We start from the raw sequence: 24,507 nt of genomic DNA, 5'->3' as shown, positions 1-24,507 counted from the left end.
CATCATCATCATCATCATCATCATCATCATCATCATCTAATTCCAGTTTCTTCATTTCAATTTGAAATTGCATTTCCCTTTCCCTTTCTCTTTCTTTAATTTTTTCTCTTTCCAATTCTAATTGGTTTTTCATAGCTTGCTCCTCTAATTGGGTTTTCAAAGCTAGCTTCTTCTCCTTCAGTGTAAATTCTTGTTCTAGTTTCCACTTCTCAAAATCTTGGGAGCTTTGAATATTTTCTCCCTCTGAGGCAATCAATACAGGTCCCTCAGTTTCTTCATCCCTTTGAATTTGAGGGTTTCCATTTTCCTCAGCACTCTGGGGCTCAACTTGTGCTACCATAACTGACTTTTTACTTCTTTTGGGCAGCATAAACAATACAATTTCTTATCAACCTGGGCCAGTTCTTTTCCCTCACAAAAGCCAAAAGTACAAGCCCTTTCCCTCTCTTTCAGTGGCTTTTCTTGTAACTAGGTTGCACTTTTCCAAGCAGCTGGCTTCAGCCACTCGCAAGCTCACAACCCTTGACACAGTATTTCCCTGTCTGGGCGATTCTTGTCTCCAGACACAAGAACAACTTTCTGCTTAGCTTTTCTTATCACCTCAGATCTATCCAGACCTAGGCTTCCACTCTATATGCCACTGCTTTTTACCCTCAGAGCTGCAGATTTTGAGCTAGCCCCTAGGTCTTGTAAATCCTGTGGTAAAATGGTTTCTCTTGAGTAGGTACTTTCCTTATCTTAGGATTCCCCTGATCTGGGCTCTGAAATTAAGTCTTCACCAAGACTCTAATGGATAACCACTTCTTACCACAGATCCTGACCCGTTCTAGCTAGGAATACCTTTAAACTCAAGCCCATTCAACTTTCCACTGGATTGCTTCATATCCCAGTGCCGTGCCACCAATTTGTCATGATTCCACATGGCCCCTGATTGTTTCACCAGACTAAGAGCTCACGCTACATGTCTTTCAGCTGCCACCAGATTACATCAACCTTATCTATTATTAATGATAGCAGTCCAGGCCATACATCATTTTAAAAGAACCAAATAGAAATTGTTTATTGTTACAGATGATGATAGTTCAAGCAATGTTGTTAACTCTTAAACAAACTCCTTCATCCACTCTCAACCACCACTCCTTCGCCCAAATTCCAAAACCACACCAAACTCCTGAACTTCCTCAACTAACCTCAAACTCCCTATCTCACTAACTAACCCCCTCCTGCTGCTGAGTCTCTTATATGTCATGACTTCACCCCTCCAGCACTCCCATTGGCCTATGCAGATATCATATTAATATTAATGACCTAGGTGGATGCCACACCAAAGTATACAAAAATCTCCAACCAAAGAAACAAATTTCTTTGTTGTCAGTGCTAAAGTTGTGTAGTTATTCTGCAGTCATGATTTTTGCCTTGTAAAAACAAGTACCTATCAAAAATATAAACAACTACTTACAGAGCATAAATGAGTACTTACACAGAGTTGAGACCTCCCAGAATCTTTCCTCACTGCCTGACAAGGGCTAGTGTATGGAAGAGAGTTCTAAATGAAAGCTAGATTGGAACCTATCCACAGGGATGGTGCCAGGGACTGAGATGGCTCTGCACTGAACAAACCCCATTCTGCATTTTGTAGAAATACTGTTAAAAAACGATTTTGGACTACAGCGTGTAGAATATTCCAACCTGCATGTGTCGGGTGGCATATTGGCTTGCATACTTCAGGATTTGATAAGCAAGCAAACAAATGCTTTCCCCATCTCTCATATAGCTTTTTAAACCTCACAGGTTTCTATCAACAAGTCCAGCTTGAGAAATGTTGGTCCATAAGAGGGAGAAACAACTGGCAGCCAGATCTCCTAATTAAAGGTGCATAAAGCCGAAGGCAAGCCAAGAGATCTTGGTATCTTGTACAGAACCTCTGCAAACGTATCCACCCCTCGAACTTGGCAATTTAAATACCACAGTACATTTAGTAACAAAGAAATTTCTGCCCTTTCCAGACACCCAGTGCCCTGTCTTACTAGCAGTTCTAACAGCCAGTTCTGAGGGGTGTCTAGGAATGTCATTGCTTCCCTCTTGCCAGGTGTTTGTTGCCAATACGGGTGAAAGAGGTGTCATCCAAAAGGTGAGAGGGAGAAGAAAGTAATACATTGTTTGGCAGCAACCTACAGGCTTTCCACTAGCAGAGAGTTTCCAAAATGTGTCCTCCCCACCCCCCAAGTCATGCTGAAACAAGTCTTCTTTCAAAAGCATCATTAGTGTCATTGTGACACCGCCAGTTGTTACACATATTCTATATATAACCTTCACCCACAGTGCATCCCACACAGTCCTGGAAACTAAAGGGTCAAAATAAAAATAACCACACAAAAAGAAATATTCAGCTACTTTCTGTGGTGCAATAAATCCACGTAGCTATGCTTTCATAAGTTTTCCTAAGTAAATCTCACATACTCTTTTCAGCTGTTCCCGCTTGGTTTGCTGTTCACAAAGTTGCCATTCAATGTATAAAATACAAAAACTATTCAAACCTGGTGGGTTTTTCCTCAATCAGCCACAGAGTGGCAGTACAGGAAAGCACATTCACACAAATTCATAGGAGGCTCTAAGAACTGTGCCTAAAACAGGATGTCTATAGGTCTCCTTTGCGACTGAACCACATAGTACAGAAAAAGAATCATCACTGAAAAACAAACGAAATAGATTCCTCCGTCTATAGAGACAGTGACAGTGTGAGAATTAGAAGCTGTATATTCTGGCTGGAAATAGTGTGGGGGACAAGCATTCTGAACCATGGAAAACTGCTTCAGCAACCACCAAGGTCTGTATCTTTTGTTCTTTCTATCTGTTTCTGGCATATTCTCTGTCCCTATCCATTATACTCTGCCTGAAGAAAAGAAAAGTGGGTCTTTGGTAGCTAATGTGGTGAATGGCTTAAAAATGACAATTGGAGAGCTGTCTACTCGCAGAGCCCAGCTGGTTTCTAAAAGAAATAAGGAATACTTCTACCTTGATACCAGTTCTGGAGATCTTTTGATAAATGACAAAATAGACAGAGAAGCTTTGTGTGGCCAGATTGAACCTTGCTTACTTCTCTTTCAAATCGTGCTCCAAAAACCCTTAAAAATCTACAGAATTGAAGTAGAAATAGAAGATGTCAATGACAATGCCCCCAAATTTCCTAAAAATAAATTTGACTTGGAAATTCCTGAACATGTTCTCCTAAATTCACGATTTCCCTTGGAATCTGCCAAGGATCAGGACCTGGGAGACAACAGCATCCAAAACTACACACTCAGTCCCAATGAGTATTTCCATCTGGCTGTAGAAAGCAATCCTGATGGAAGCAAATTAGTGGACCTTGTTCTGGAGAAACCACTAGACAGGGAGAAGGAGCCACACTTTGGATTGACACTTACGGCTATTGATGGAGGGACACCACGGAGAACAGGCACAGTTCAAATTAACATTAAAGTTCTTGACAATAATGATAATTCTCCTCAGTTCACACAGTCTGAATATAAGGCAAGTCTAAAAGAAAACAGTCCTAAAGATTCTCTTGTCTGCAAAGTGGAAGCCAGAGATTTGGATTTTGGTTCAAATGCACATATCACTTATTCATTCCATCGAGTGCCTGAAAATATACATGACTTGTTTCATTTAAATGAAATGACTGGGGAAATCAGAGTTTTGGGAGAAATTGATTATGAAAAAGAAGCCAGTTATGACATGGACATCAAAGCAACAGATGATGGAGGACTTTCTGGACATTGCAACGTCCATGTGAAGATTGAGGATGTGAATGACAATCCCCCTGAAGTGTCTGTCATTTCTGTCAACAGTCCTTTGCCTGAGGATTCTCCCCTGGAAACCCTTGTTGTCCTCTTTAATGTTATGGACAGAGACTCAGAAGACAATGGAAGAACAGTGTGCTCTGTAGACATGAACTTGCCCTTTGTTTTAAAGCCCACCACAGATAATTTTTACCAGCTTATGATTCAAAGTCCCCTGGACAGAGAGAAAATCACTGAGTATAATGTTACCATCATGGCCATGGATAGGGGCTCTCCTAGGCTCACTTCCACAAGAGTGATCAATGTTCAGATCTCAGATGTCAATGACAACCCACCAGTATTTGAAAAAGCTTTATTTGAAATGCAGCTACAAGAAAATAATATTCCAGGCCTGCTCATTGGCTCAGTCTATGCCATTGATTGTGACACAGAGAGGAATGCCAAAGTGAGCTACCAACTTTTGCCTGGGAAGATTGAGGGTAACCCTGTGGCCTCTTACATCTCTGTCAACTCAGAAACTGGAAATGTGTATGTTCTCCGATCTCTGGACTATGAACAGATCAAAGACTTCCATGTTACAGTGAAAGCAACAGATGGTGGAATTCCTGTACTTAGCTCAGAAACAGTTGTCCATATTGTTGTCATGGATGAAAATGACAATGCACCCTTTTTCTTGTACCCCCTTCAAAATAGCACATCCCCTTGCAATGAACTTCTTCCCAAGACTGCAGAGGCTGGTTACTTGGTCACCAAAGTTGTGGCCGTGGATGGAGATTCTGGCCAGAACTCCTGGCTCTCCTATGAACTGCTGAAGGCCACCGACCCCACTCTTTTCAGCATAGGAGCCCAGAATGGAGAGGTGAAAACCAGGAGGCCCCTGAATGAGCGGGACACAAGCAAACAGAGACTTATTATCCTGGTCAGAGACAATGGGATCCCTCCACAGACCAGCACTGCAACACTCAACATCCTTCCAGTAGATGGCTTTTCTGATCCTTATATGAAGATGGTGGATGTCAGACAACAAGATCAAGAAGAAGAGGAGGAAACTGTGACCTTGTATTTGGTGATCTGCCTGGCTGCAGTCTCAGCTTTGTTTCTAGTATCGGTTGTTTCTTTTGTGGTTATCAAAATCTATAAGAAAGGCACCAGGGAATGTTTTGTGGCTGCACCTCCTCATTTCCCTCCTACTCGACCTGATATTCCAGAAGGCTGTTCGGATTCTCAGAGTGGGTCACTTTCCAGGAATTATCGCTATGATGTTTGCTTAACGGGTGGATCCTTAAGCAGTGAGTTCCGATTCCTCCGGCCTCTCATTCCTGTTTTTTCTATGGGGGAACCAATCATACCGGTGAACCCCAAGACCTCTTCTGGTTCCCAAGACCTTCAGGAACATTTGGGGAGCAGTCAATCAGTGGAACAGGTGAGAGAATATTCCTTTTTAAAGAATCATTCTATATACAAAGCAAGTAAAACATGTTATTTGACATGTTTTCCTTCGTAATAACGATGTCTTGAATATGTTCATATTTTGTATGAAAAAATTATTCGGAGGAACTCATAACAATATCTGTGTTAGTGAAAGCTGCTCAGTTAGAGTAAACAGAGTACTGTCCCTGCTTTTTAAAAAATGTATATGAGATATGTACGACAAGAAAAGAAACATAACTAAAAAAATCTTAGTAACACATAACCATGTAAACAATACAGTAATATGTAATGTGGTCTCTCCTGCCACTGGGACCGTCTTGATATATAACCAGTTTTTCCTTCATTGTGGAGCCCCATTCCCACTCAATCACTGCATTGACTCCTGAGAAGGTGCACAACTCTTCCCCTTTATTAACACAAAATCAATAATTTCTCCCCAAATATCAATAAAATTATTCTTACTTGTCAAACTCTCCTTTAATTTAATATTGCACTTCAACTGATCTTTTATTGCTACAGTCCAAGTTTATTTGTACCACTCATTTCATTGAAAATCATGTTTTCCTTTCCAGTTCTTTGCTACCATTAATTTTGTCACTGTTGATAAGTTTGAAATTCATTCTTTCCTTATCCAACTTCAATTGCTCCTTTTCAAATATTGATAAAAGAGCTATTTTAGGAAAAAACCTTAATACTTAACATTTCTGAAACTGAAATTACCCTTAACCAACTTGGCCCTTAGGGGTAGATTCAGGCTCCAGAACACATCTTTGCCTGATAAATGGATGAGGAATCAGTTTGAGTTTAAGAGGGCCACCTTCAAGGAAAAATATAATTCGCGAAGGCTTTCACGGCCTGGATCTAATGGTTGTTCTGGGTTTTTCGGGCTCTTCAGAACACGGCCAAAGAGCCCGAAAAACCCAGAACAACCAAAAATATAATTGTTCTTCATTGCCAAAATGTGCCTGTTCCCAAACATAGAAGGTTTAATTGCTAGACATCAACCAAAACTTTATTCTGAGAGAGACAGAGACAGAGACAGAGACAGACAGAGACAGACAGAGAGAGGGGGGGAGGGAGAGGGAGAGGGAGAGGGAAACCTTCAATTATTTAGTGTTGTCACTGACAGTCACCATATACCTCTAGATGAATGATAACGAATGGCAGAATGCATTAATCCTATGTCTTTAAGGATGATTTGGTATCTCCCCTTTGCTATATGCATGTATGATAAAGTGGAGAGAAGACAAAATGGTCTCTTTTTCATTTGAATACTGCGTCCTGGTGTGTTTTTGCTTCTTTGTTGTTACATCCAGCAGTGTGTACATGATTTTTAATCACGAGGGGTACTTTAGAGGCATATATTTTGCTGCATTTGCTTAATTCTTGACTTGTAAGAAGACGTAGTGAGTTTCAGATTTTGTACTGTCATGTTTTCTGACATTTACAATAGAGTGGTAATAGAGGGAGGATGATTGCACTGAATGGAACTAAACTTTAGAAACATACTCCATACGTACGTACTGCAGATTCCTGAGAAAACCCAGTGAGCAGATCTGCATACAATTGAATTTTTTCTCCACGCTGCTTTTTCAGTTATATGCACTTTATATGTATGGTTTTTTTATAATATAGATTAATGAAGGACATGATCATATTAATGATCATATTTATCATATTATATTTATCATATTAATGATCATATGTATCCAATGAAGGGGTGGGGTTCAATCATTCCTGTGATTTACCAATATAGGATATTGAGTTTGTTACCTCCTTATACCTCCCCCTACAATGTATTTTGGAAGCTGTTGTTGTTGTTGTTTATCATGAAACAGAGGACATAAGAAATGGTTAAACTTGATGATGAATAATAGGTGGGTTTGATAAGAGATGTGGAGGGGGGGAATTTCTCTGACATCTTTGATTGCGCTAATTCACATAGCATTATTGCAACACCCTACTGTGGCATAGAGCTCTAGGGGATTTTCCAAGCAATTTTTAAAGATAAGTCTCAGGGGACTGGTGAAAAGAAAGTGGTAAGTGGACATAAAGTCAGTTTTCTCCACCTTTCAGCTACATAGTTCAGACATAGGCATTTGACTTGCACAGTAATATTCTCAGAAGAAATGGGGGGAGGGAGAATTGCTCTTTTCTGCCCACAGATTTCCTATGCCCCAAGAAATCATTCATGATTTCTGAGCCTTTTGTGGCCATTTTTTCACAAGAGAAATAATTGTGCTCAGGATTGTCACCACTGTTGCCTTGTCCTCTGTCCCACTAATTGCAGTGGGCACCAGCCACTGTTGCTGTATATGATTAACCTTGCTCTTTCCCTGCAGAGAGAGAATTTGTAACTCCAGAAGAGAGCTGAAATTCTTGTGCAGAACAGCATTTTTTTTTCCTGCATAGAATTCACCTGGAAAGGGAAGAAGAAACACTAAGTGGCACAGGATTTTTACAACTCCTGTGTAAAATGACATCCTGGTCAGGATCCATTGAAAAGGGCAGTAAGTTGCACACAAAACAGCAGTTGCCTGTGCACAAAAAGGGTAATCGACAAGAAAAATGAAAGGGGGAATGAGTTGTTGTTGTCGTTGTTGTTGTCTGCAGAGACCTAGAAAATATGGGGGAAGTCTCGATGGGGTGCTTTCACATAGAAAGAGTCAGAAAACCACAGAGACTAAAAAATGTTGCAAGTACTCATCACATCTCTATTCCAAGCTTTAATTGATATTCCCAAAAATTTATCCTCTGTGGCAAGCTCACGGTGGCAGTATTGATGCTAGGGGAAAATGTTGGGGTGAGGGTCGGGGAGACAGGTAACCCATTTCCCTTTTTCTTCAACCAGGCTGTACTGGGGTTGCACTGTTTTTAGGGAACAGAGCCTGAATGGGTGACCCAAAAATTGGTGCTTTATTCTTCAGGAAGGTGTAGAGGGTGTGTGTGTGTGTGTGTGTGTGTGTGTGTGTGTGTGTGTGTGTGTGTGTGTGTGTGTGTGTGTGTGTGTGTGTGTGTGTGTGTGTGTGTGTGTGTGTGTGTGTGTGTGTGTGTGTGTGTGTGTGTGTGAGAGAGAGAGAGAGAGAGAGAGAGAGAGAGAGAGAGAGAGAGAGAGAGAGAAATATCACAGAAAGCCAGTCTCCACTCCTCCTGGTTTTCCCAGTGGTTGCTATTGTTTATTTTCCACACATCTCCTCCTTCCTTAGCAACCGCTAGACCAGAAATAATGGGAATAAGAGGAGATGCTGGCATCTGTCGATGGATTTGGGATATGGGGAGTAGTCTGGCATAGTTCCCTTCCCCACCTTTTCCTATGGGTATCATTCAGTGGGCCACGGTCACTTTCCTTTTTGTTATTAAAAGTAAGTGACATAGCAAAACAGCAATGCATCGACCTAGCATGGTACACATAAAACCAGCAATGTATCTCATTTGTCTAAAATACTGCTGCATTGATAAGTGGTAAGAATATGAAAATAAAGGAAGGGGTTCCATTGTCCATTAAAATGTTACACCCACCTAATACATCATAGGCTTGTCATCTCATATAACACTATCCACAACTTCATTTGAGTGTAAACTCACCATCTGCATAGGCTAGACAATGGGATAACTAGAAGTGTGCCGAATTACAAGCCCTAGCACTGTGCCAGAAAGGAGCAGGACAGCTCTAAAAAGGATGGGATGGAGCGCTCCAAATCAGAACATGTGTGAACACTCTTATTTTTCTTTCAAACCAAATTGCACCAGAAATGAACTAAATAGTGTGCTATATATTTAAGCTGGAAAGTATTCGATTTCCCCAACTATGAATGATAGTTTGAAATTCTTCTATTTTATACCTTTGTGTGCTATTTTTAAAAGATAAACTCACACAGGGGCAGCCTCAGAAGTGCTATAGCAAATTCTGATCTTCAGGTGCAAAGGACCAAAGAAAAGCTCACACCAGGGGCGGGCAATTCCAGGAGTAGGTCTCCTCCTCCTTGCCAGTAACAATGTAGTAACAATGCCACTAAACATCTTAAATACCTCAGGAAACCTGAACTAATCCACCTGAAGCAACAAGCTTGCTGTGACTTGGTTGAATCTGGCCTGTCTGTCTATGAACTTGACTATTCTCTTTCCAAGGTATTCTTTGTAGAATATGGAAGGAAGAAGTGCCTTCTCCAAAATAGGAGAATGACAGAGGAACAGAATCATAGAATAACTGAGTTGAAAGCGGCCTGTAAGGCCCCTGAGTCCACCCTCCTGCTCAATGCAGAAATCCAAATCAAAGCAGATCTGACAGATGGTTGACCAATTTTCTCTTGAATGTCTCGAGCATTGGAGCACTCACCACCTCCCAAGGTAATTAGTTCCATGGTTGTACTACTCTAACAGAAAAGAGGTTTTTCGTGGTTTTCTGCCTAAATCTGGCTTCTTGTAGCTTGAGCCCATTATTATATGTCCTGCACTCTGGGATGATAGAAACCAGATCCTGCACCTCTTCTGTATGACAGCCTTTCGACTATTTGAAAATTTATATCATATCTCCCTTCACTCTTCTTTTCTAAAGGCTAAACATGCCCACCTCTTTCAGTCTTTCCTCTTGTGGAATAGACTCTTTCAGGACAATCAAAAAATTTTCCATTAGGAAAGCTTGCAGTCAAGAGTTTTAATGAACTTCACTACTGTTTGATGAACATTATGATTACATAAACTGCAACTCTAACTTTAACTCAAATTTATTGTACACTGTGTTGCCATTCAAGGAGAAATATATAATACTAGTGATTGTTTCCAGATTCAGCCACATGGTGGTAGTAGAAGCAAACACATGACTTGCAACTCATAATTTTGGTCTATTAGGAAATTCAGTAGCATTTCTGAGCATTCCTGTCTGACACAAGACAACAGCTAAGATTTTCCAATTTAGAGAAGACAACATTAAATGCAGCAGAGGAATCTGTGCTGAAAAATAACCTCTATCAATAGGGATATCTTTATAGTTGGGGCAGAAACTGAAGAAGGATACAAGCCATGAACATCTGTCTCAGAAATATACAAGGTCTGTATCTTTTCATTTCTATTTCTGGCATATTCTGCGCGACTATTCATTATTCTGTGCCTGAAGAAAGGAGAACTGGGTCTCTGGTGGCTAATGTGCTGAAGGATTTGAAACTGGGAATGGGGGAGCTGTCTGCTCGCAGAGCTCAGCTAGTGTCCAAAAGCAATAGGCAATACTTCCACCTTGATATTCCCACTGGGGATTTGCTAATAAATGATAAAATAGACCGAGAAGCATTATGCGGTCAGATTGACCTATGCTTACTACAGTCTGAAATTGTGCTCCAGAACCCCTTAAAAATTTATAGTCTTGAAATGATGATAGAAGATGTGAATGACAATCCTCCCAAATTCTCTAAAAATGAGTTTCAGTTGGCAATCCCTGAAATGCTCCCCAGAAATACACACTTCCCTTTGGAATCTGCCAAGGATCAGGACCTGGGAGAAAACAGCATAAACAACTATACACTGAGTGCCAATGAATATTTCCTGCTGGGTGTGGAAAGCGACAAAGATGGAAATAAATTAGTATATCTTATTCTGGAGAAACCACTAGATAGGGAGAAAGAGCCACACTTTGGACTGACACTTATGGCTATTGATGGAGGGACGCCACAGAGAACAGGCACAGTTCAAATTAGCATTAAAGTTCTTGACAATAATGATAATTTCCCTCAGTTTACTCAATCTGAATATAAAGTAATAGTAAAAGAAAACAGCCCCCAGGATTCTCTTGTCTGCAAAGTGGAAGCCAGAGATTTAGATTTTGGTTCAAATGCAGAGATCACTTACCATTTCCAAGGAGTGCCAGAAAATATACATGATTTGTTCCATTTAAATGAAATGACTGGGGAAATCACTATTATAGGAAAAATTGATTATGAAATGGAAACAAGTTATGACATGAATATCAAAGCAACAGATGGTGGAGGACTTTCTGGGCACTGCAAGGTTCTGGTGGAGGTTGAGGATGTGAATGACAATCCCCCAGAAGTATCCATCATTTCTGTCAACAGTCCTTTGCCCGAGGATTCTCCCCTGGAGACGCTTGTTGTCCTCTTCAATGTCATTGACAGAGACTCAGGTGACAATGGAAGGACTGTCTGCTCTGTGGATCTGAATTTGCCCTTTATGTTAAAAACCACTGTGAACAACTATTATCAACTCATAATCCAAAGTCCCCTGGACAGAGAGAAAAACATTGAGTATAATGTCACCATCAGAGCTGTTGATCGAGGCTCTCCAAGGCTGAGTTCAACAAGAATGATTCATATCCAGATATCAGATGTCAATGACAACCTTCCAGTATTTGAAAAGGATTTCTATGAAATGCCAATACAGGAAAATAATATTCCCGGACTGCTGATTGGTTCAGTTCATGCTGTTGATCTGGATACAGAGAGGAATGCCAAAGTGAGCTACCAGCTTTTGCCTGGGAATTCTGGAGATGACCTTGTGCCTCTGGGGGGTGGCCCTGTGGCTACTTACATCTCAGTCAACTCAGAAACTGGAAATGTGTATGTCCTCCGATCTCTGGACTATGAGCAGATCAAAGACTTCCAAGTCACAGTGAAGGCAACAGACGGTGGGACTCCTCCATTGAGCTCAGAAGTAATTGTCCGAATCTTCGTCATGGATGAAAATGACAATGCTCCTTTCTTCCTGTACCCCTTTCAGAATAGCACAGCCCCCTGCAATGAGCTGCTTCCCAAGACTGCAGAGGCTGGTTACTTGGTGACCAAAGTGGTGGCTGTGGATGGGGATTCTGGCCAGAACTCCTGGCTCTCCTATGAACTGTTGAAGGCCACTGACCCCACTCTTTTCAGCATAGGAGCCCAGAATGGAGAGGTGAAAACCAGGAGACCCATTAACGAGCGAGACACAAGCAAACAGAGGCTTATCATCCTAGTAAAAGACAATGGGGTCCCCCCTCAGACCAGCACTGCAATGCTCCATATCCTTCCAGTGGATGGCTTTTCTGATCCTTATATGAAGGTGGTGGATGTCAGACAACAAGATCCAGAAGAAGAGGAGGAAACCGTGACCTTGTATTTGGTGATCTGTCTGGCTGCAGTCTCAGCTCTGTTTCTAGTATCTGTTGTTTCTTTTGTTATTTTCAAAATCTACAAGAAAGGCACCAGAGAATGTTTCATGGCTGCACCTCCTCACATCCCTCCTGCCAGACCTGATATTCCTGAGACCTGTTCCGATTCTCAGAGTGGGTCCCTTTCCAGGAATTATCAGTATGATGTTTGCTTAACGGGTGGATCTTTAAGCAGTGAGTTCCGATTCCTCCGGCCATTCATTCCTGTTTTTTCAATGCGGGAACCAATCATCCCTGTGAACCCTAAGACTTCCTCTGCTTCCCAAGACCTTCAGGAACATTTGGAAATCAGTCAGTCAGTGGAACAGGTGAGACACTGAATCATTTTCATTATTCTGTATACCAAGGATGTCAGTGATATTTGTTTCTTCCCATTAATCCTTTTGTGTTGGTCCTTTGTAGGCAGAATAGCTTGACATTTGAGAGTGGCATCTCAAGTGTTTGCTTTGGGTTATGGGACCATAGAGGATGAACAAAGACAGGCACTTGAACACTACACAGGCCTATTCATGATTGCATATACACATGTATACTGATTCTCCTCCAAAATTTCAGTACACAGGGGCAGGGATTAATTTTACTTGTAGAGAGATTGCATGGGAGCTGTATTCCAAAATGGTATTTTTTCTATTCTTCTGTGTGGTATTATTTCTTTCACAGAGTAGGCAAAGGAAAACACAGATATTACAGCGCAAGCCCTCGGTAACCATTCAGGAAAGCCCTTTGTCAAGGTGTTTCTCCGTTGAACCCAAGTGTCTTGCCTTCGGTCCCCAAATGTTTGTCACAACATGTAAACAAAATATCTGGACAACACCCAGTAGGTAGTAGGGCTCAATGAAATCCTCCCTACCTTCATGAGACCAGACATCTTTTGTAAGTGAGAACAAGGGCAAAATTCACTACTTGTGGTGGATAAAACTAATTTCCCTTTTCTCATGAAAGAGCTCTTTAATGTGGGGTAAAAACAAACTGTAGAAGAACCAAAATGCTTCTTGAAGTCTTTGATGGAAAGAAAATGTCCATTCATTTTGTCTGATCTTCATTATAAGAGTTCCTTTTTGTTTGATATTGGGTTACTTGGAGTTCAGAGGTGTTCTTGCCAGGTGTTTCAGGAGGTCAATCCATGGAACTGAAACCTGATGGGGAGAAAGACACCTAGTTACTGTGCAGATGAGAAACTTAGGAAAAAATCTATATTATTGATTGGCTATGTCACAGTGCTTCCCAACATGGGTCCCCAGATGTTCTGGACTATATATCCCAGGAATCCTTCCCAGCACAGCTAGTGGTGAAGGCTTCTGGGAGTATTAGTCCAAGAATATCTGGGGTGCCAAGGTTGGGAACTATTGGGCTAAGAGACTGGTGATGGTGTGTGAGTGAAGTGTTAAATATGCAAGAATGTAGCTAAAGATCTTTAAGTCAGACCAGGAGAGAAAGGGGCAAAGGACCCAGAAACCAGGCACAAGGACACCAGCCTGAAAACATGATGGCAAGGAACTGCAGTGCTCGAGGGCTAGGATGGACTATAATCTATCTGCTATAATCAGATAAGAGAGTTTGCTAAATGTGGAAAGGAGGTGTGCCATAGCATGAGCTATTCATACCTCCCATTAGTTTGTGTATCAGCTTATTTTGTTTCTGTGATTGGCCTTCTCGACGTAAACCCAAGTTTCATTTCTTGGACACAAACGTCTGTCAGAATCATGTCTCTGAAATATTAACATCATTTCAGACAGAAGGACATGTTAAATGTAATGTATAGTTTGAATTGAAATTGTAATGGTAAGAAAGTATCATTCAGTTACAATTTATTAATAGAACTTTGCTTAAGCAGAAAAACATTCTAGTCAAGTTTTAGATGGATTCATTTCTTCCATGGTATTTTTATAGCCTAATTGTTCCTACGGTTAGTCTTAAAATCTTTTTCTAGGAATATAATCATCAAACAAAACAACAAAGTAATTGCTCTGATCTTGCAGATTAGTTTCTTGCAAAAAAAGGGGGGGACTAACATGTTTTATTTGGCATACATTTTCACACATGTATTGAAGTATCGAGCTATATAGTCCATAAAGCCTTATGTGAAAGAGAAGTTCTATTGTATAAAAGGCCACAGCCTTTATACAATCGCTGTTTTTAAAAACTTTTAGTTGTAGCTAAATTTGCTGTTGGGTAAATTTTAATCAGTGAAGGGTGTGTGGAAATTGGTGGAAGAAATATCACTCATTTAAGATATGCAGGAGATACCATATTACTGGTGGAAAATATGAACAATCAACAATAATTACTGATGAAAGTTAAAGAAGAATTTCCAAAGGCAGGACTATAGCTGATGAAAGAAAATAATAACAAGAATTCTATATCTTTAATGAAGACATGAAGAAATTGAAATTGTTAATATGTTTCAATATTTTGGTTCAATCATCAATGGGGAATGCAGTCCAGAAGTCAGAAGACTGAGACTTGGGAGGGCTGCTACGAAGGAACTGTGAACTCCCTCCGGTTCCCCTCCGTTCTAAGGTCATCGGTCTAGTAACAGTACAGATGACTTGGAGGGAGGAGGGTGAGTTGTGTAAATTCACAGATGAACACTTGAAGAACCACAGCCACAACTGAGCAACCTGTTCTTTGTATGAATGAACACTGACGGATGATTACCAACTTTCCTAAAGGGTAGCTGTCATTGCAATAAAGACAACAAGTTGTGACAAGTTGTGACTTGTAATAATGGAGAACAAATGTGAATTATTGAGTCTTAATTGCTGCTTTGCAAATTTCTGGTAAAGTTACCCCTCATAAAAATGTTATTGCTACTTTCATGGTTAATAACCTCTTACCTACAATAGTCAAAGGCTCAAAGAGAATTCTTATTTAATTATGTTATTTCACTGTAGGATTCCAAGTCAGTGAAATTAAAGGAGGCAACTGAGAATGGCTGTTAGATCTTTGAGAAATGTCTTCATATCTGGGTTTGCATACCAAGATCTCCAGATGAAAGTGTAACTTAAGCTGATACGGCTGTTAAGTTTATCCACAAGGATTAAACTGATAGACCTTTTTGTTTGAGCATCAGAAGACATTTTACAAAATCAGAAGGAAATGAAGGACTATTTTCATATCCTTCTCTAAGTAATGGAAAAACTTTCCAATTATTTTCATAGTAAGACTGTGTGCTAGGTTTCCTTGAAGTACTTAACACTTCCTGAAGTTCTGTAATACAAGTCATGCTGGCTGTGTAATATTTTTCAGTCCAAGTGCAGTATTTTCCAGTCCATGTGTAATGTTTTGACAGTCTGTGCTGTTAGTAGATAGTGTGGTAGACCCTGATATCCCTCGTTCGGCAACAGCAGTATATATAAAAACCGTGTCTGTTGTGCTCACCGTAATGTAAGCATAATGCAATTTGCATTGTTCTGTGGAAGCTTCACAATGATCCTGGTTATCAGTGGAAGGGGAGCAAAAGTTTACAGCAGAAGTCTGTCCTATCATTTCAGGAATGCACCTCTGAGCAATTTGTAACTTCACACACATCTGGAGATGCTTCCACTGGGAGTTCTTCATGTTTTGCTTCAGCTAAGAAAAGCAACAGGAACAGCCCAAATTGGCTGCTACATAAATGTTTCAATTCTTCAAAAACATTTAGTTTATGAATGGGGCATATTGTGCTTCTGCACCCAAAAAGCCAGGGAATGGCTTGATATTGCTGCACAATGTTGTGCCTGCATTGCCAACAGGAAAAAGGATGCCGAGCTTTACATAGCAAAGGGCAGCATGAATGTTCACAACACCGATGGCAGCAGTCAAGATGGTCTACAGATACTGTCTTCTGCTTACTACCATTCACAAAATGACACTACGAAATCCCAGAAGCTGGCTTCTTCTTTCATCAGTTATCCACTTCCCATCAAAGCACAAAAGAATTTTAGGAGTGTTTTTCAACAAGTGTTTAATAGCATATTTTAAAAATATCTCTTAAAATATTTTTACACCAGAAACTGAGATGTTTTTTAATATCTTCAGCCAGATATGAGTTAAGTGTTGTCATTCCCTGAGTCGTTTAATATGATTCTGACTGGCAGGGTCAAAGGTTCAGCCCTTCTTCCCACCTCCAATGCTTGCTGGAATGTTTTTACATTTAGAACAATTGTTGCTGATAAGAAAGGCAGAAACTCAGAAGTTTGTTGCCTCTCAAACATCAATATTAGAGCCCTAGATGCCTGGATTCCTGCCAAATTTAAAAAAGAGGGGCTGGGATTGAATATTCTCTTTCAAGGTAAGCAAGTTTTGCTTTTTCAGTGTATTTGATCTGTTTTAAATCTGTAGACAGAAAAGATTGCTGGTGTCTGCACCGGGAGGTGGGGTATATGTAACAAGCTGCTTTACATTCATACAATCATACCTCAAAAACCATTTGCCCAAACCTAAATCTGGCATGGAGCAAGAACAGACTGTCTGCTACAAATGTGCAAAATTTGGTACTGATCCAAGGTCCAGTTTCAGTTACAATTTTTGGTTTGGGACATCCTATGTTTTTGAGTTGGCTTATGGAATGCTTAATTGCGCTGTCACACAATACCTGTTGCTGCATACCTGTGTAGCAATAACACCCCCTGAATTCCATGCACCAGTAAGGTACTGGAGAGGAACCCATCACATGAACTTCCTTAAAACCAAAAAGCAGAATGTCTCTCAGAATCTTCTCTTGTAAAATTGTCCCAGACACAAAGACAAGTAGCTCTAAGGTAAAAACCGCAATGCCCTGAAAGAAACACACCAGTAGCTTCAAAATCACAATGTATTGCAAGAAATTTGCCCCTGCTGCACACCTGTTTTGATTTTTTGTTACCTAAATCAAGGTGATAAAGGTCCAGGAGAAGAAATTTTTTCCCCTCTCTTTTTGAAAACAAAAATGTTACAAAACCATTCCTGAGGGTTTCTCCATCCACAAGGTTAACTATAGGGGTAACATTATCTCAACCAGGACCTAATATGACCTATTGATTGTCCACAATTCAACATGTCTGGATTATATTTCAGTTTATTCTTCTTCACTAAACCTGTTATATGTTATGAATGCTACTCAGGGATTCCACTGAGTGACAGGAATCAATAGAAAGTGAGAGAAATAACTGTGTGTCATAAGTGTATTGAACTTCACTTTCACAGCCACAGCCAGCAGGTTTTTAGAGATAATTTTTCAGCACTGCACTAGATAGCTCCCATGGAATGGAGCAGCAGCTTCTCAGCACCTTCCACCCCGAACTAACCATTTCAAAGCTACTAACCTGTAAAATAGTGCAGCCATCTTGGTTAAAATGGGTCTGTGAGTGGCCCCCGCTCCCCCTTCTATGAAGAAGCAGAGAGCATTTGCAGGAACAGGCTCTTTTATAAGAGAAACACAACTAGAACCGAGCCAACGTGGTGCAACAGTGAAACTTAAACAATTCTATGGGCACCAGGGAGTTAACTGCACTCCCAAACAGTCTGGGTCAGCAGGACCAGTTCACAACAGTCACTTATTGGGAGGAGTGGAGTCCTGCCTGCATTACCAGTTCAAGGACACCTCTGAGGTGCACCAAACACAGGGTGCCACAACAAGGATGCTGGATGCAACTGTCCCTGGAGTAGCGTAGCCTGGGCGCCTTCCTCTGCTACTCCCCGGTAGTTACCACTGGCAGCAGTTGCACCGTACATGTGGTACTCCTCCTTAGAGGCATGGCCAAAGTATACATGGACATGGCTGGGCCTGTCCGTGTAAGGAGGTGCAGGAAGAGGCTGGATAGGAGGAGGACCAGTTGGCCAGCACTGGGAATCTTGCCCATGGGAACCTTGCTGTGGGGCTGCTTGTCCCTGCTACTTCCTCTGCTCGTGTCATGCCTTGTGCTTGTTCTCTGGCTGCTTCACCTCATGCCACCTTGCCTCGTTGCAGTAGACTCAGGCTGCTTGTAGCAACACAAGGAACTCCTCCCAACACCCAATGTCAGGGTCCCAGTGACAGACCATGTCCCAACCAGCCGTCGAGTGCCCTGAGCCTCAAACACCTCCCAGTTGATGACATTTGCCCAGCCATTTTCCCCTTCCCTCTTTGCTTTCCTCCTTAAAACCCCAGTCCTCCATGTCCACACATGCAGCCTCTAAAGCATTGTCCATGTTGCCACCAACACCCCAATCCACAGGTGAACTACGGATCAGGAATCTCACCCTTGCTGTTGGGGAGGTGGAAAGCTCCCAAGGCTGTTGGGAGACCCAGGAAAGTCACCAGGATCATAGTTTGGTTTCTTTCTCCTGGGGAAATCTATTCACAAGAGTGACCAGAGCTTCTGTCTCAATAATAGGTCTCAAGCTGAAATGTTTCAGTCTAAGCCAGTATGTAAGTAAAAACTGAGTAACTGAAGAGTAAGAACTGAGTAGCTACCACCACCACTTGCTTCATCAGTTTGCTATAATATGGTAGTGAGGGAGAGGCCTATAGGAATCAATATCCAGTATGGTTACTTATACACCTCTGCTGTATTCATTTATTTATTTGATTTATATACTGCTCCCTTAGTGAAACACTTCTCTGTGTGATTTACAGGAAGGAAGGAATTTTAAAATAAAAAAATATTCTTATTATTTAAATAATTTACTGTTTTTAGCTTTTAATGTACTTTTAATTGTACTTTTAATGATATAAGCCATCTTGGAGGTTGGTTTAGAAATAAGGTGAGGTAAAAATACTCCAAATTAAAAAACAAAAACAAAATAATCGACTGCATATGTTTCAGTGCAGGATAGTCTAGCATGAGAAATTTTGCTGCATGATGAAGAGCAGCAACTGGCAGCCAAATGTATCCCTCACTTCTTTTGGCACTTTAAATACAGTAATACTTTCAATAACTAAGAAATGGCTGCCCTTCCAGGACAATCAACCCCCCCCCCTTAATGATAAACTGATTGTGACTAATGGTCAGTTCTTAGGTGTGCCTGTGAATCTGATAGTTCTCCTTTTGCCAAATGGTGGTTGCCAGTAGGGGTGAAGGGGGTTTCATCTAAAGCTGAGAAGGAGAGGAAGGTAATAAGCTTTCCACTGGGACAGAGTTTCCAATATGTGCCCTTACCCATAAAAGTTGTATTGAAACAAGTCATCTTTTGAAAGCACCATCAATTTCATGGTGATATGTGTTCTGACACAAGTTCCTCATTTGTAACTTCTGTGCATAAGCTGCACCCACAGAACAAGGTGAAATAGCCCTGGACACTAAAGGGTCAAAATAAACTAAAGCACAGTTTACAACAAGAAACTTTTGGCTATGTGCAAGGCTTTCGCATGGCCATATTTGCATAAGATTTTACAGGTAAATCCCAGCTATTTCTTTCAGCTTTTTGGACAGAGTTGCCATTCAATATATATTAGAAATATAGTGGTTGTTTCCTTAATCCACCACACAGTGGCAGTACAGGAAAACACATCAGCACAGCATTTTGGTCTGTGAAGAAATTCGCAGAACGGTGAATGAAACAAAATGATATCACGTTCTACTCTGTCATAAACAGAGATACAGTAGAACAAAGAAATCCATATCGACAAGCAAAACAGCAGAATTGCTTCTCGACCTTTTGGCTAGGACCAAGTGAAAAGCAAAACAGTGTCTATCAGAGGAGATGTTGAGAGAGTGAAAGTCAGAATCTTTGTATTTGGTCTGGAAATTGAAGAAAGAGACAAGAGCTCTGAACCATGGCAGACTGCTTCAGGAACATCCAAGGTCTGTATATTTTGCTCTTTCTTTCTGTTTCTGGAGTATTCTGCATTTCAATTCATTATTCTGTGCCTGAAGAAAAGAAAATTGGGTCACTGGTGGCTAATGTGCTGAAGGATTTGAAACTGGGAATAGGGGAGCTCTCTGCTCGCAGAGCCCAGCTAGTTTCTAAAAGCCATAAGCAATATTTTCAGCTTGATACCCAATCTGGGAACCTATTGATAAATGACAAAATAGACCGAGAAGCTTTATGTGCCCAGACTGAGCCCTGTTTGCTTCTCTCTCAAATTGTGCTCCAAAACCCCTTAAAAATCTACCATATTGAGATGAAGATAGAAGATGTGAATGACAATGCTCCCAAATTTTCCAAAAATGAAATTCAGCTGCAAATCCCTGAGAATGTTCCCACAAATACGCAATTCCCCTTGGAATCTGCCAAGGATCAGGACCTGGGAGACAACAGCATCCAAAACTACACACTCAGTCCCAATGAGTATTTCCATCTGGGTATACAAAGCAATCCTGATGGAAGCAAATTAGTGAATCTCATTCTGGAGAAACCACTAGACAGGGAGAAGGAGCCACACTTCGGATTGACACTTACGGCTATTGATGGAGGGACACCACGGAGAACAGGCACAGTCCAAATTAACATTAAAGTTCTTGACAATAATGATAACTTCCCTCAGTTTCCTCAGTCTGAGTATAAAGTAATCCTAAAAGAAAACAGTCCTACAGATACAATGGTCATCAAAGTGCACGCCACAGATTTGGATTATGGTTCAAATTCACAAGTCATCTACTCCTTCAATCAAGTGCCAGAAAACATACACTGTTTGTTTCACTTCGATGAAATGACTGGAGAAATCACTGTACAAGGAGAAATAGATTATGAAAAAGAAACTAGCTATGACATAAATATCAAGGCAACTGATGGTGGAGGACTTTCTGGATATTGCAAAGTCCTGGTGGAGGTTGAGGATGTGAATGACAATCCCCCAGAAGTGTCTGTCATTTCCATCAACAGTCCATTGCCTGAGGATGCTCCCCTGGAGACGCTGGTTGTCCTCTTCAGTGTCATAGACAGAGACTCAGGAGACAATGGAAGAACTCTCTGCTCTGTAGACATGAACCTGCCCTTTGTTTTAAAGAGCACCACAGATAATTTTTACCAGCTTGTGATTCAAAGTCCCCTGGACAGAGAGAAAATCACTGAGTATAATGTCACCATCATGGCCATGGATAGGGGCTCTCCTAGGCTCACTTCCACCAGAGTGATCAATGTTCAGATCTCAGATGTCAATGACAACCCTCCAGCATTTGAAAAAGCTTTATTTGAAATGCAGGTATTTGAAAATAATATTCCAGGCTTGCTAATTGGATCAGTCTATGCTGTTGATCTGGACGCAGGAAGGAATGCAAAAGTGAACTATCAGGTTTTACCAAGGAAGGCTGGAGATGGCCCCATGGCCTCTTACATCTCTGTCAACTCTGAAACTGGAAATGTCTATGTCCTCCGATCCCTGGACTATGAGCGGATCAAAGACTTTCAAGTTACAGTGAAGGCAACGGATGGTGGGAATCCTCCACTGAGTTCAGAAGTAATTGTCCGAGTCTTCGTCATGGATGAAAATGACAATGCTCCCTTTTTCCTGTATCCCCTTCAGAACAGCACAGCCCCCTGCAATGAGCTGCTTCCCAAGACTGCAGAGGCTGGTTACTTGGTGACCAAAGTGGTGGCTGTGGATGGGGATTCTGGCCAGAACTCCTGGCTCTCCTATGAACTGTTGAAGGCCACTGACCCCACTCTTTTCGGCATAGGAGCCCAGAATGGAGAGGTGAAAACTAGGAGGCCCATTAATGAGCGAGAGACAAGCAAACAGAGGCTTATAATCCTGGTGAAAGATAATGGGGTCCCTCCACAGACTAGCACTGCAACACTCAACATCCTTCCAGTGGATGGCTTTTCTGATCCTTATATGAAGATGGTGGATGTCAGACAACAAGATCCAGAAGGAGAGGAGGAAACCTTGACCTTGTATTTGGTGATCTGCCTGGCTGCAGTCTCTGCTGTGTTTCTGGTTTCCATAGTTTCCTTTGTAGTTGTCAAATTGTACAAGAAAGGCACCAGGGAATGTTTCATGGCTGCACCTCCCCACTTCCCTCCTGCCAGACCTGATATTCCCGAGACCTGTTCAGATTCTCAAAGTGGGTCCCTTTCCAGGAATTATCAGTATGATGTTTGCTTAACGGGTGGATCCTTAAGCAGTGAGTTCCGATTCCTCCGGCCTCTCATTCCTGTTTTTTCTGTGGGGGAACCAATCGTCCCTGTGAACCCCAAGACTTCGTCTGGTTCCCAGGACCTTCAGGGCCATTTGGAAAGCAGTCAGTCAGTGGAACAGGTGAGAGAATATTACTTTTAAATCCATACAAAAAGATAATACAACATGTTATTTAATGCATATTCCTTTGTAAGAGTAATGTCTTTATCTTCCCATTCTATAATTGTTTTTCATCAAAAATACAGCAGCTCAAGAAAACTCATAACAATATTTGCATTTGGAAAGGCTTCTGAATTAAGTGCAGCAGAGCACTTTTCCTGCTGATACTCAGATTACACCCTGCCAGCTCACTCCATAGGCACAGAGTATGGTTCAAAAACACACCTGTGCCTGATAAATGGATGGGGAATCACCTGAGTTTGAGAATGTTACTTTAGAGGAAAAATGCAGTTGCTCTTCATTGTATGTGATTATGATTGCCAAACGTGACTGTTCCCAAACATAAAAACTTTAATTGTCAGACATCAACCAAAACTCTTTCCTTCAAAAAGGAGACAAATCTTCCATTGTTTTGTGTCGGCAATGACAACCACCTCATACCTCTAGATGAATGATAATGAAAAGAAGAATGCATTAATTTGATATACCTAAAAGTGGTTTGGTGTTCACCCTTTGCTATATGCACACCAGGATAAGTTGGATAGAAAAAAAAGGGTTTTCATTTGATTATTAGAGTACTGCTGTTGGTGTGTGTGTCTCTCTCTGTGTGTGTGTGTGTGTATTTCTTTGTTGTTACAGTCAGCAGTGTGTACCTGATTTTTAATTGGCTATTTTAGAGACATCTTTTGCTACCTTTGCATACTCTTTGCCTTTTAAGAAGATCCCGTGAATGTCCGATTTTGTATTGTCATGTTTTGTGGCATTACAATAGAGTGGTAATAGAGGGAGGATGATTGCACTCAGTGGAGCTAAGCTTTGAGGCATATTCCACACTTGCTTACTGCAGATTCCTATAAAACCCCAGTCCTTGTGAGCAGATCTGCATACAATTCCCCATCCGGTGCTGTTTTTTTCAGTTATGTACACTTTATATTTGTTGTTTTTCTTGGTAATATAGATTCTATTAATGAAAAACAGTGGCTCCATCAAAGCCACGATCATATTGTTTCAATGAAGGGGTGGGGTTCAATCATTCCTGGGGTTTAACAAAGTAGGAAATCCCCTATATCTTCTCCCATTAATTTTGGGAATTAAGCTTTTTTTAAAGGAAAAAAAAACAGAGTTCAGCATTTGTTTCTGCTCCTTCTATATCTATCTTTACACAGCTTTTTTATAGTTTAGTCTCCATGTTTTTCAGGATCTCTGTAATTAAATGCATTTTCCCCAAAAATCCTGAATACTTAAAAAATATATGATCTTGAAAAATGGAAGGAGTTCAGTGATCATGAGATGGTTCTGACTTTCTAATCATGGAATAAAAAGAGAGAGAAAACTGCAAAACAGGATGATGAATAGGATTTTGAGGCGTGGGGTATAAGGAATCTGTAAGAGAAAAAGAACTTTTCTGTGAGAAAATTAATTGGTGGGATTCCTATAGAATCATTACAACCTATAGTCCTCCCAGGCGATGTTCTTTCAAGAGAGGTCAAGAAATATAATTAGGGCCTTCTTTGCTGTGGCTCCAATGCTATGGTCCCCCTCCCTCCCCTCCTTTAAAAGACCATTGAAAGCACTACTTTACAAAGAGGCCTCTTTTGGCAACTCCGCGCAACCTATTCTTTGCTGCTCTACATGGTTATATGCCCATGCTGTATTTCATTTTATATTTCTGCCACTTGATGTCTTGATTTTTATTTTGTTGTTTTTATTTCCATTTATTATTTTTAGTTGCTTTTGCACTAATGGGGTGGTATACAAATTAAACAAGCAAACAGACATACAGACTATCATCTACTACATCACTGATCCATTTTTTGAAGGTAGGTCTCAGGGGATTGGTGATTTGGGTGTTTTGCACAGGATTCCTCAGAAAACTGGGGAAGACACATAAAGCAGCACAAGATTGTTACAATTCATGTGTAAAATGGCATATTTCCTGCAAAGGG

General features: G+C 40.9%; 1 protein-coding gene across 5 annotated transcripts in view; it reads left to right on the top strand.

The window, feature by feature from the left end:
• The window catches only part of LOC110082079 (protocadherin beta-16), a 186,594-nt gene that overhangs the window by 19,458 nt on the left and 142,629 nt on the right, over positions 1-24,507 (top strand). Inside the window, exon 1 of one of the 5 annotated variants that reach the window (XM_072998376.2) lies at positions 840-5,223. The exons of 2 other annotated variants lie outside the window; for them this stretch is intronic. In XM_072998376.2, coding sequence (XP_072854477.2) covers positions 2,800-5,223 — 2,424 coding nt within the window. In that variant the 5' untranslated portion in view covers positions 840-2,799. Of the gene's footprint in view, positions 1-839; positions 5,224-8,233; positions 12,690-20,133; positions 22,523-24,507 lie in introns of those variants that run through there. 2 more of the 5 variants (XM_078392488.1, XM_078392492.1) reach the window with 2 other exon arrangements.

The sequence above is a fragment of the Pogona vitticeps genome, chromosome 4 (genome assembly GCF_051106095.1).
Source record: "Pogona vitticeps strain Pit_001003342236 chromosome 4, PviZW2.1, whole genome shotgun sequence".
In the NCBI taxonomy this organism is placed as follows: Eukaryota; Metazoa; Chordata; class Lepidosauria; order Squamata; family Agamidae; genus Pogona; species Pogona vitticeps.
The sequence above is the reverse complement of the archived record's forward strand: the minus strand, read 5'-3'. Positions and strand labels throughout refer to the sequence as shown.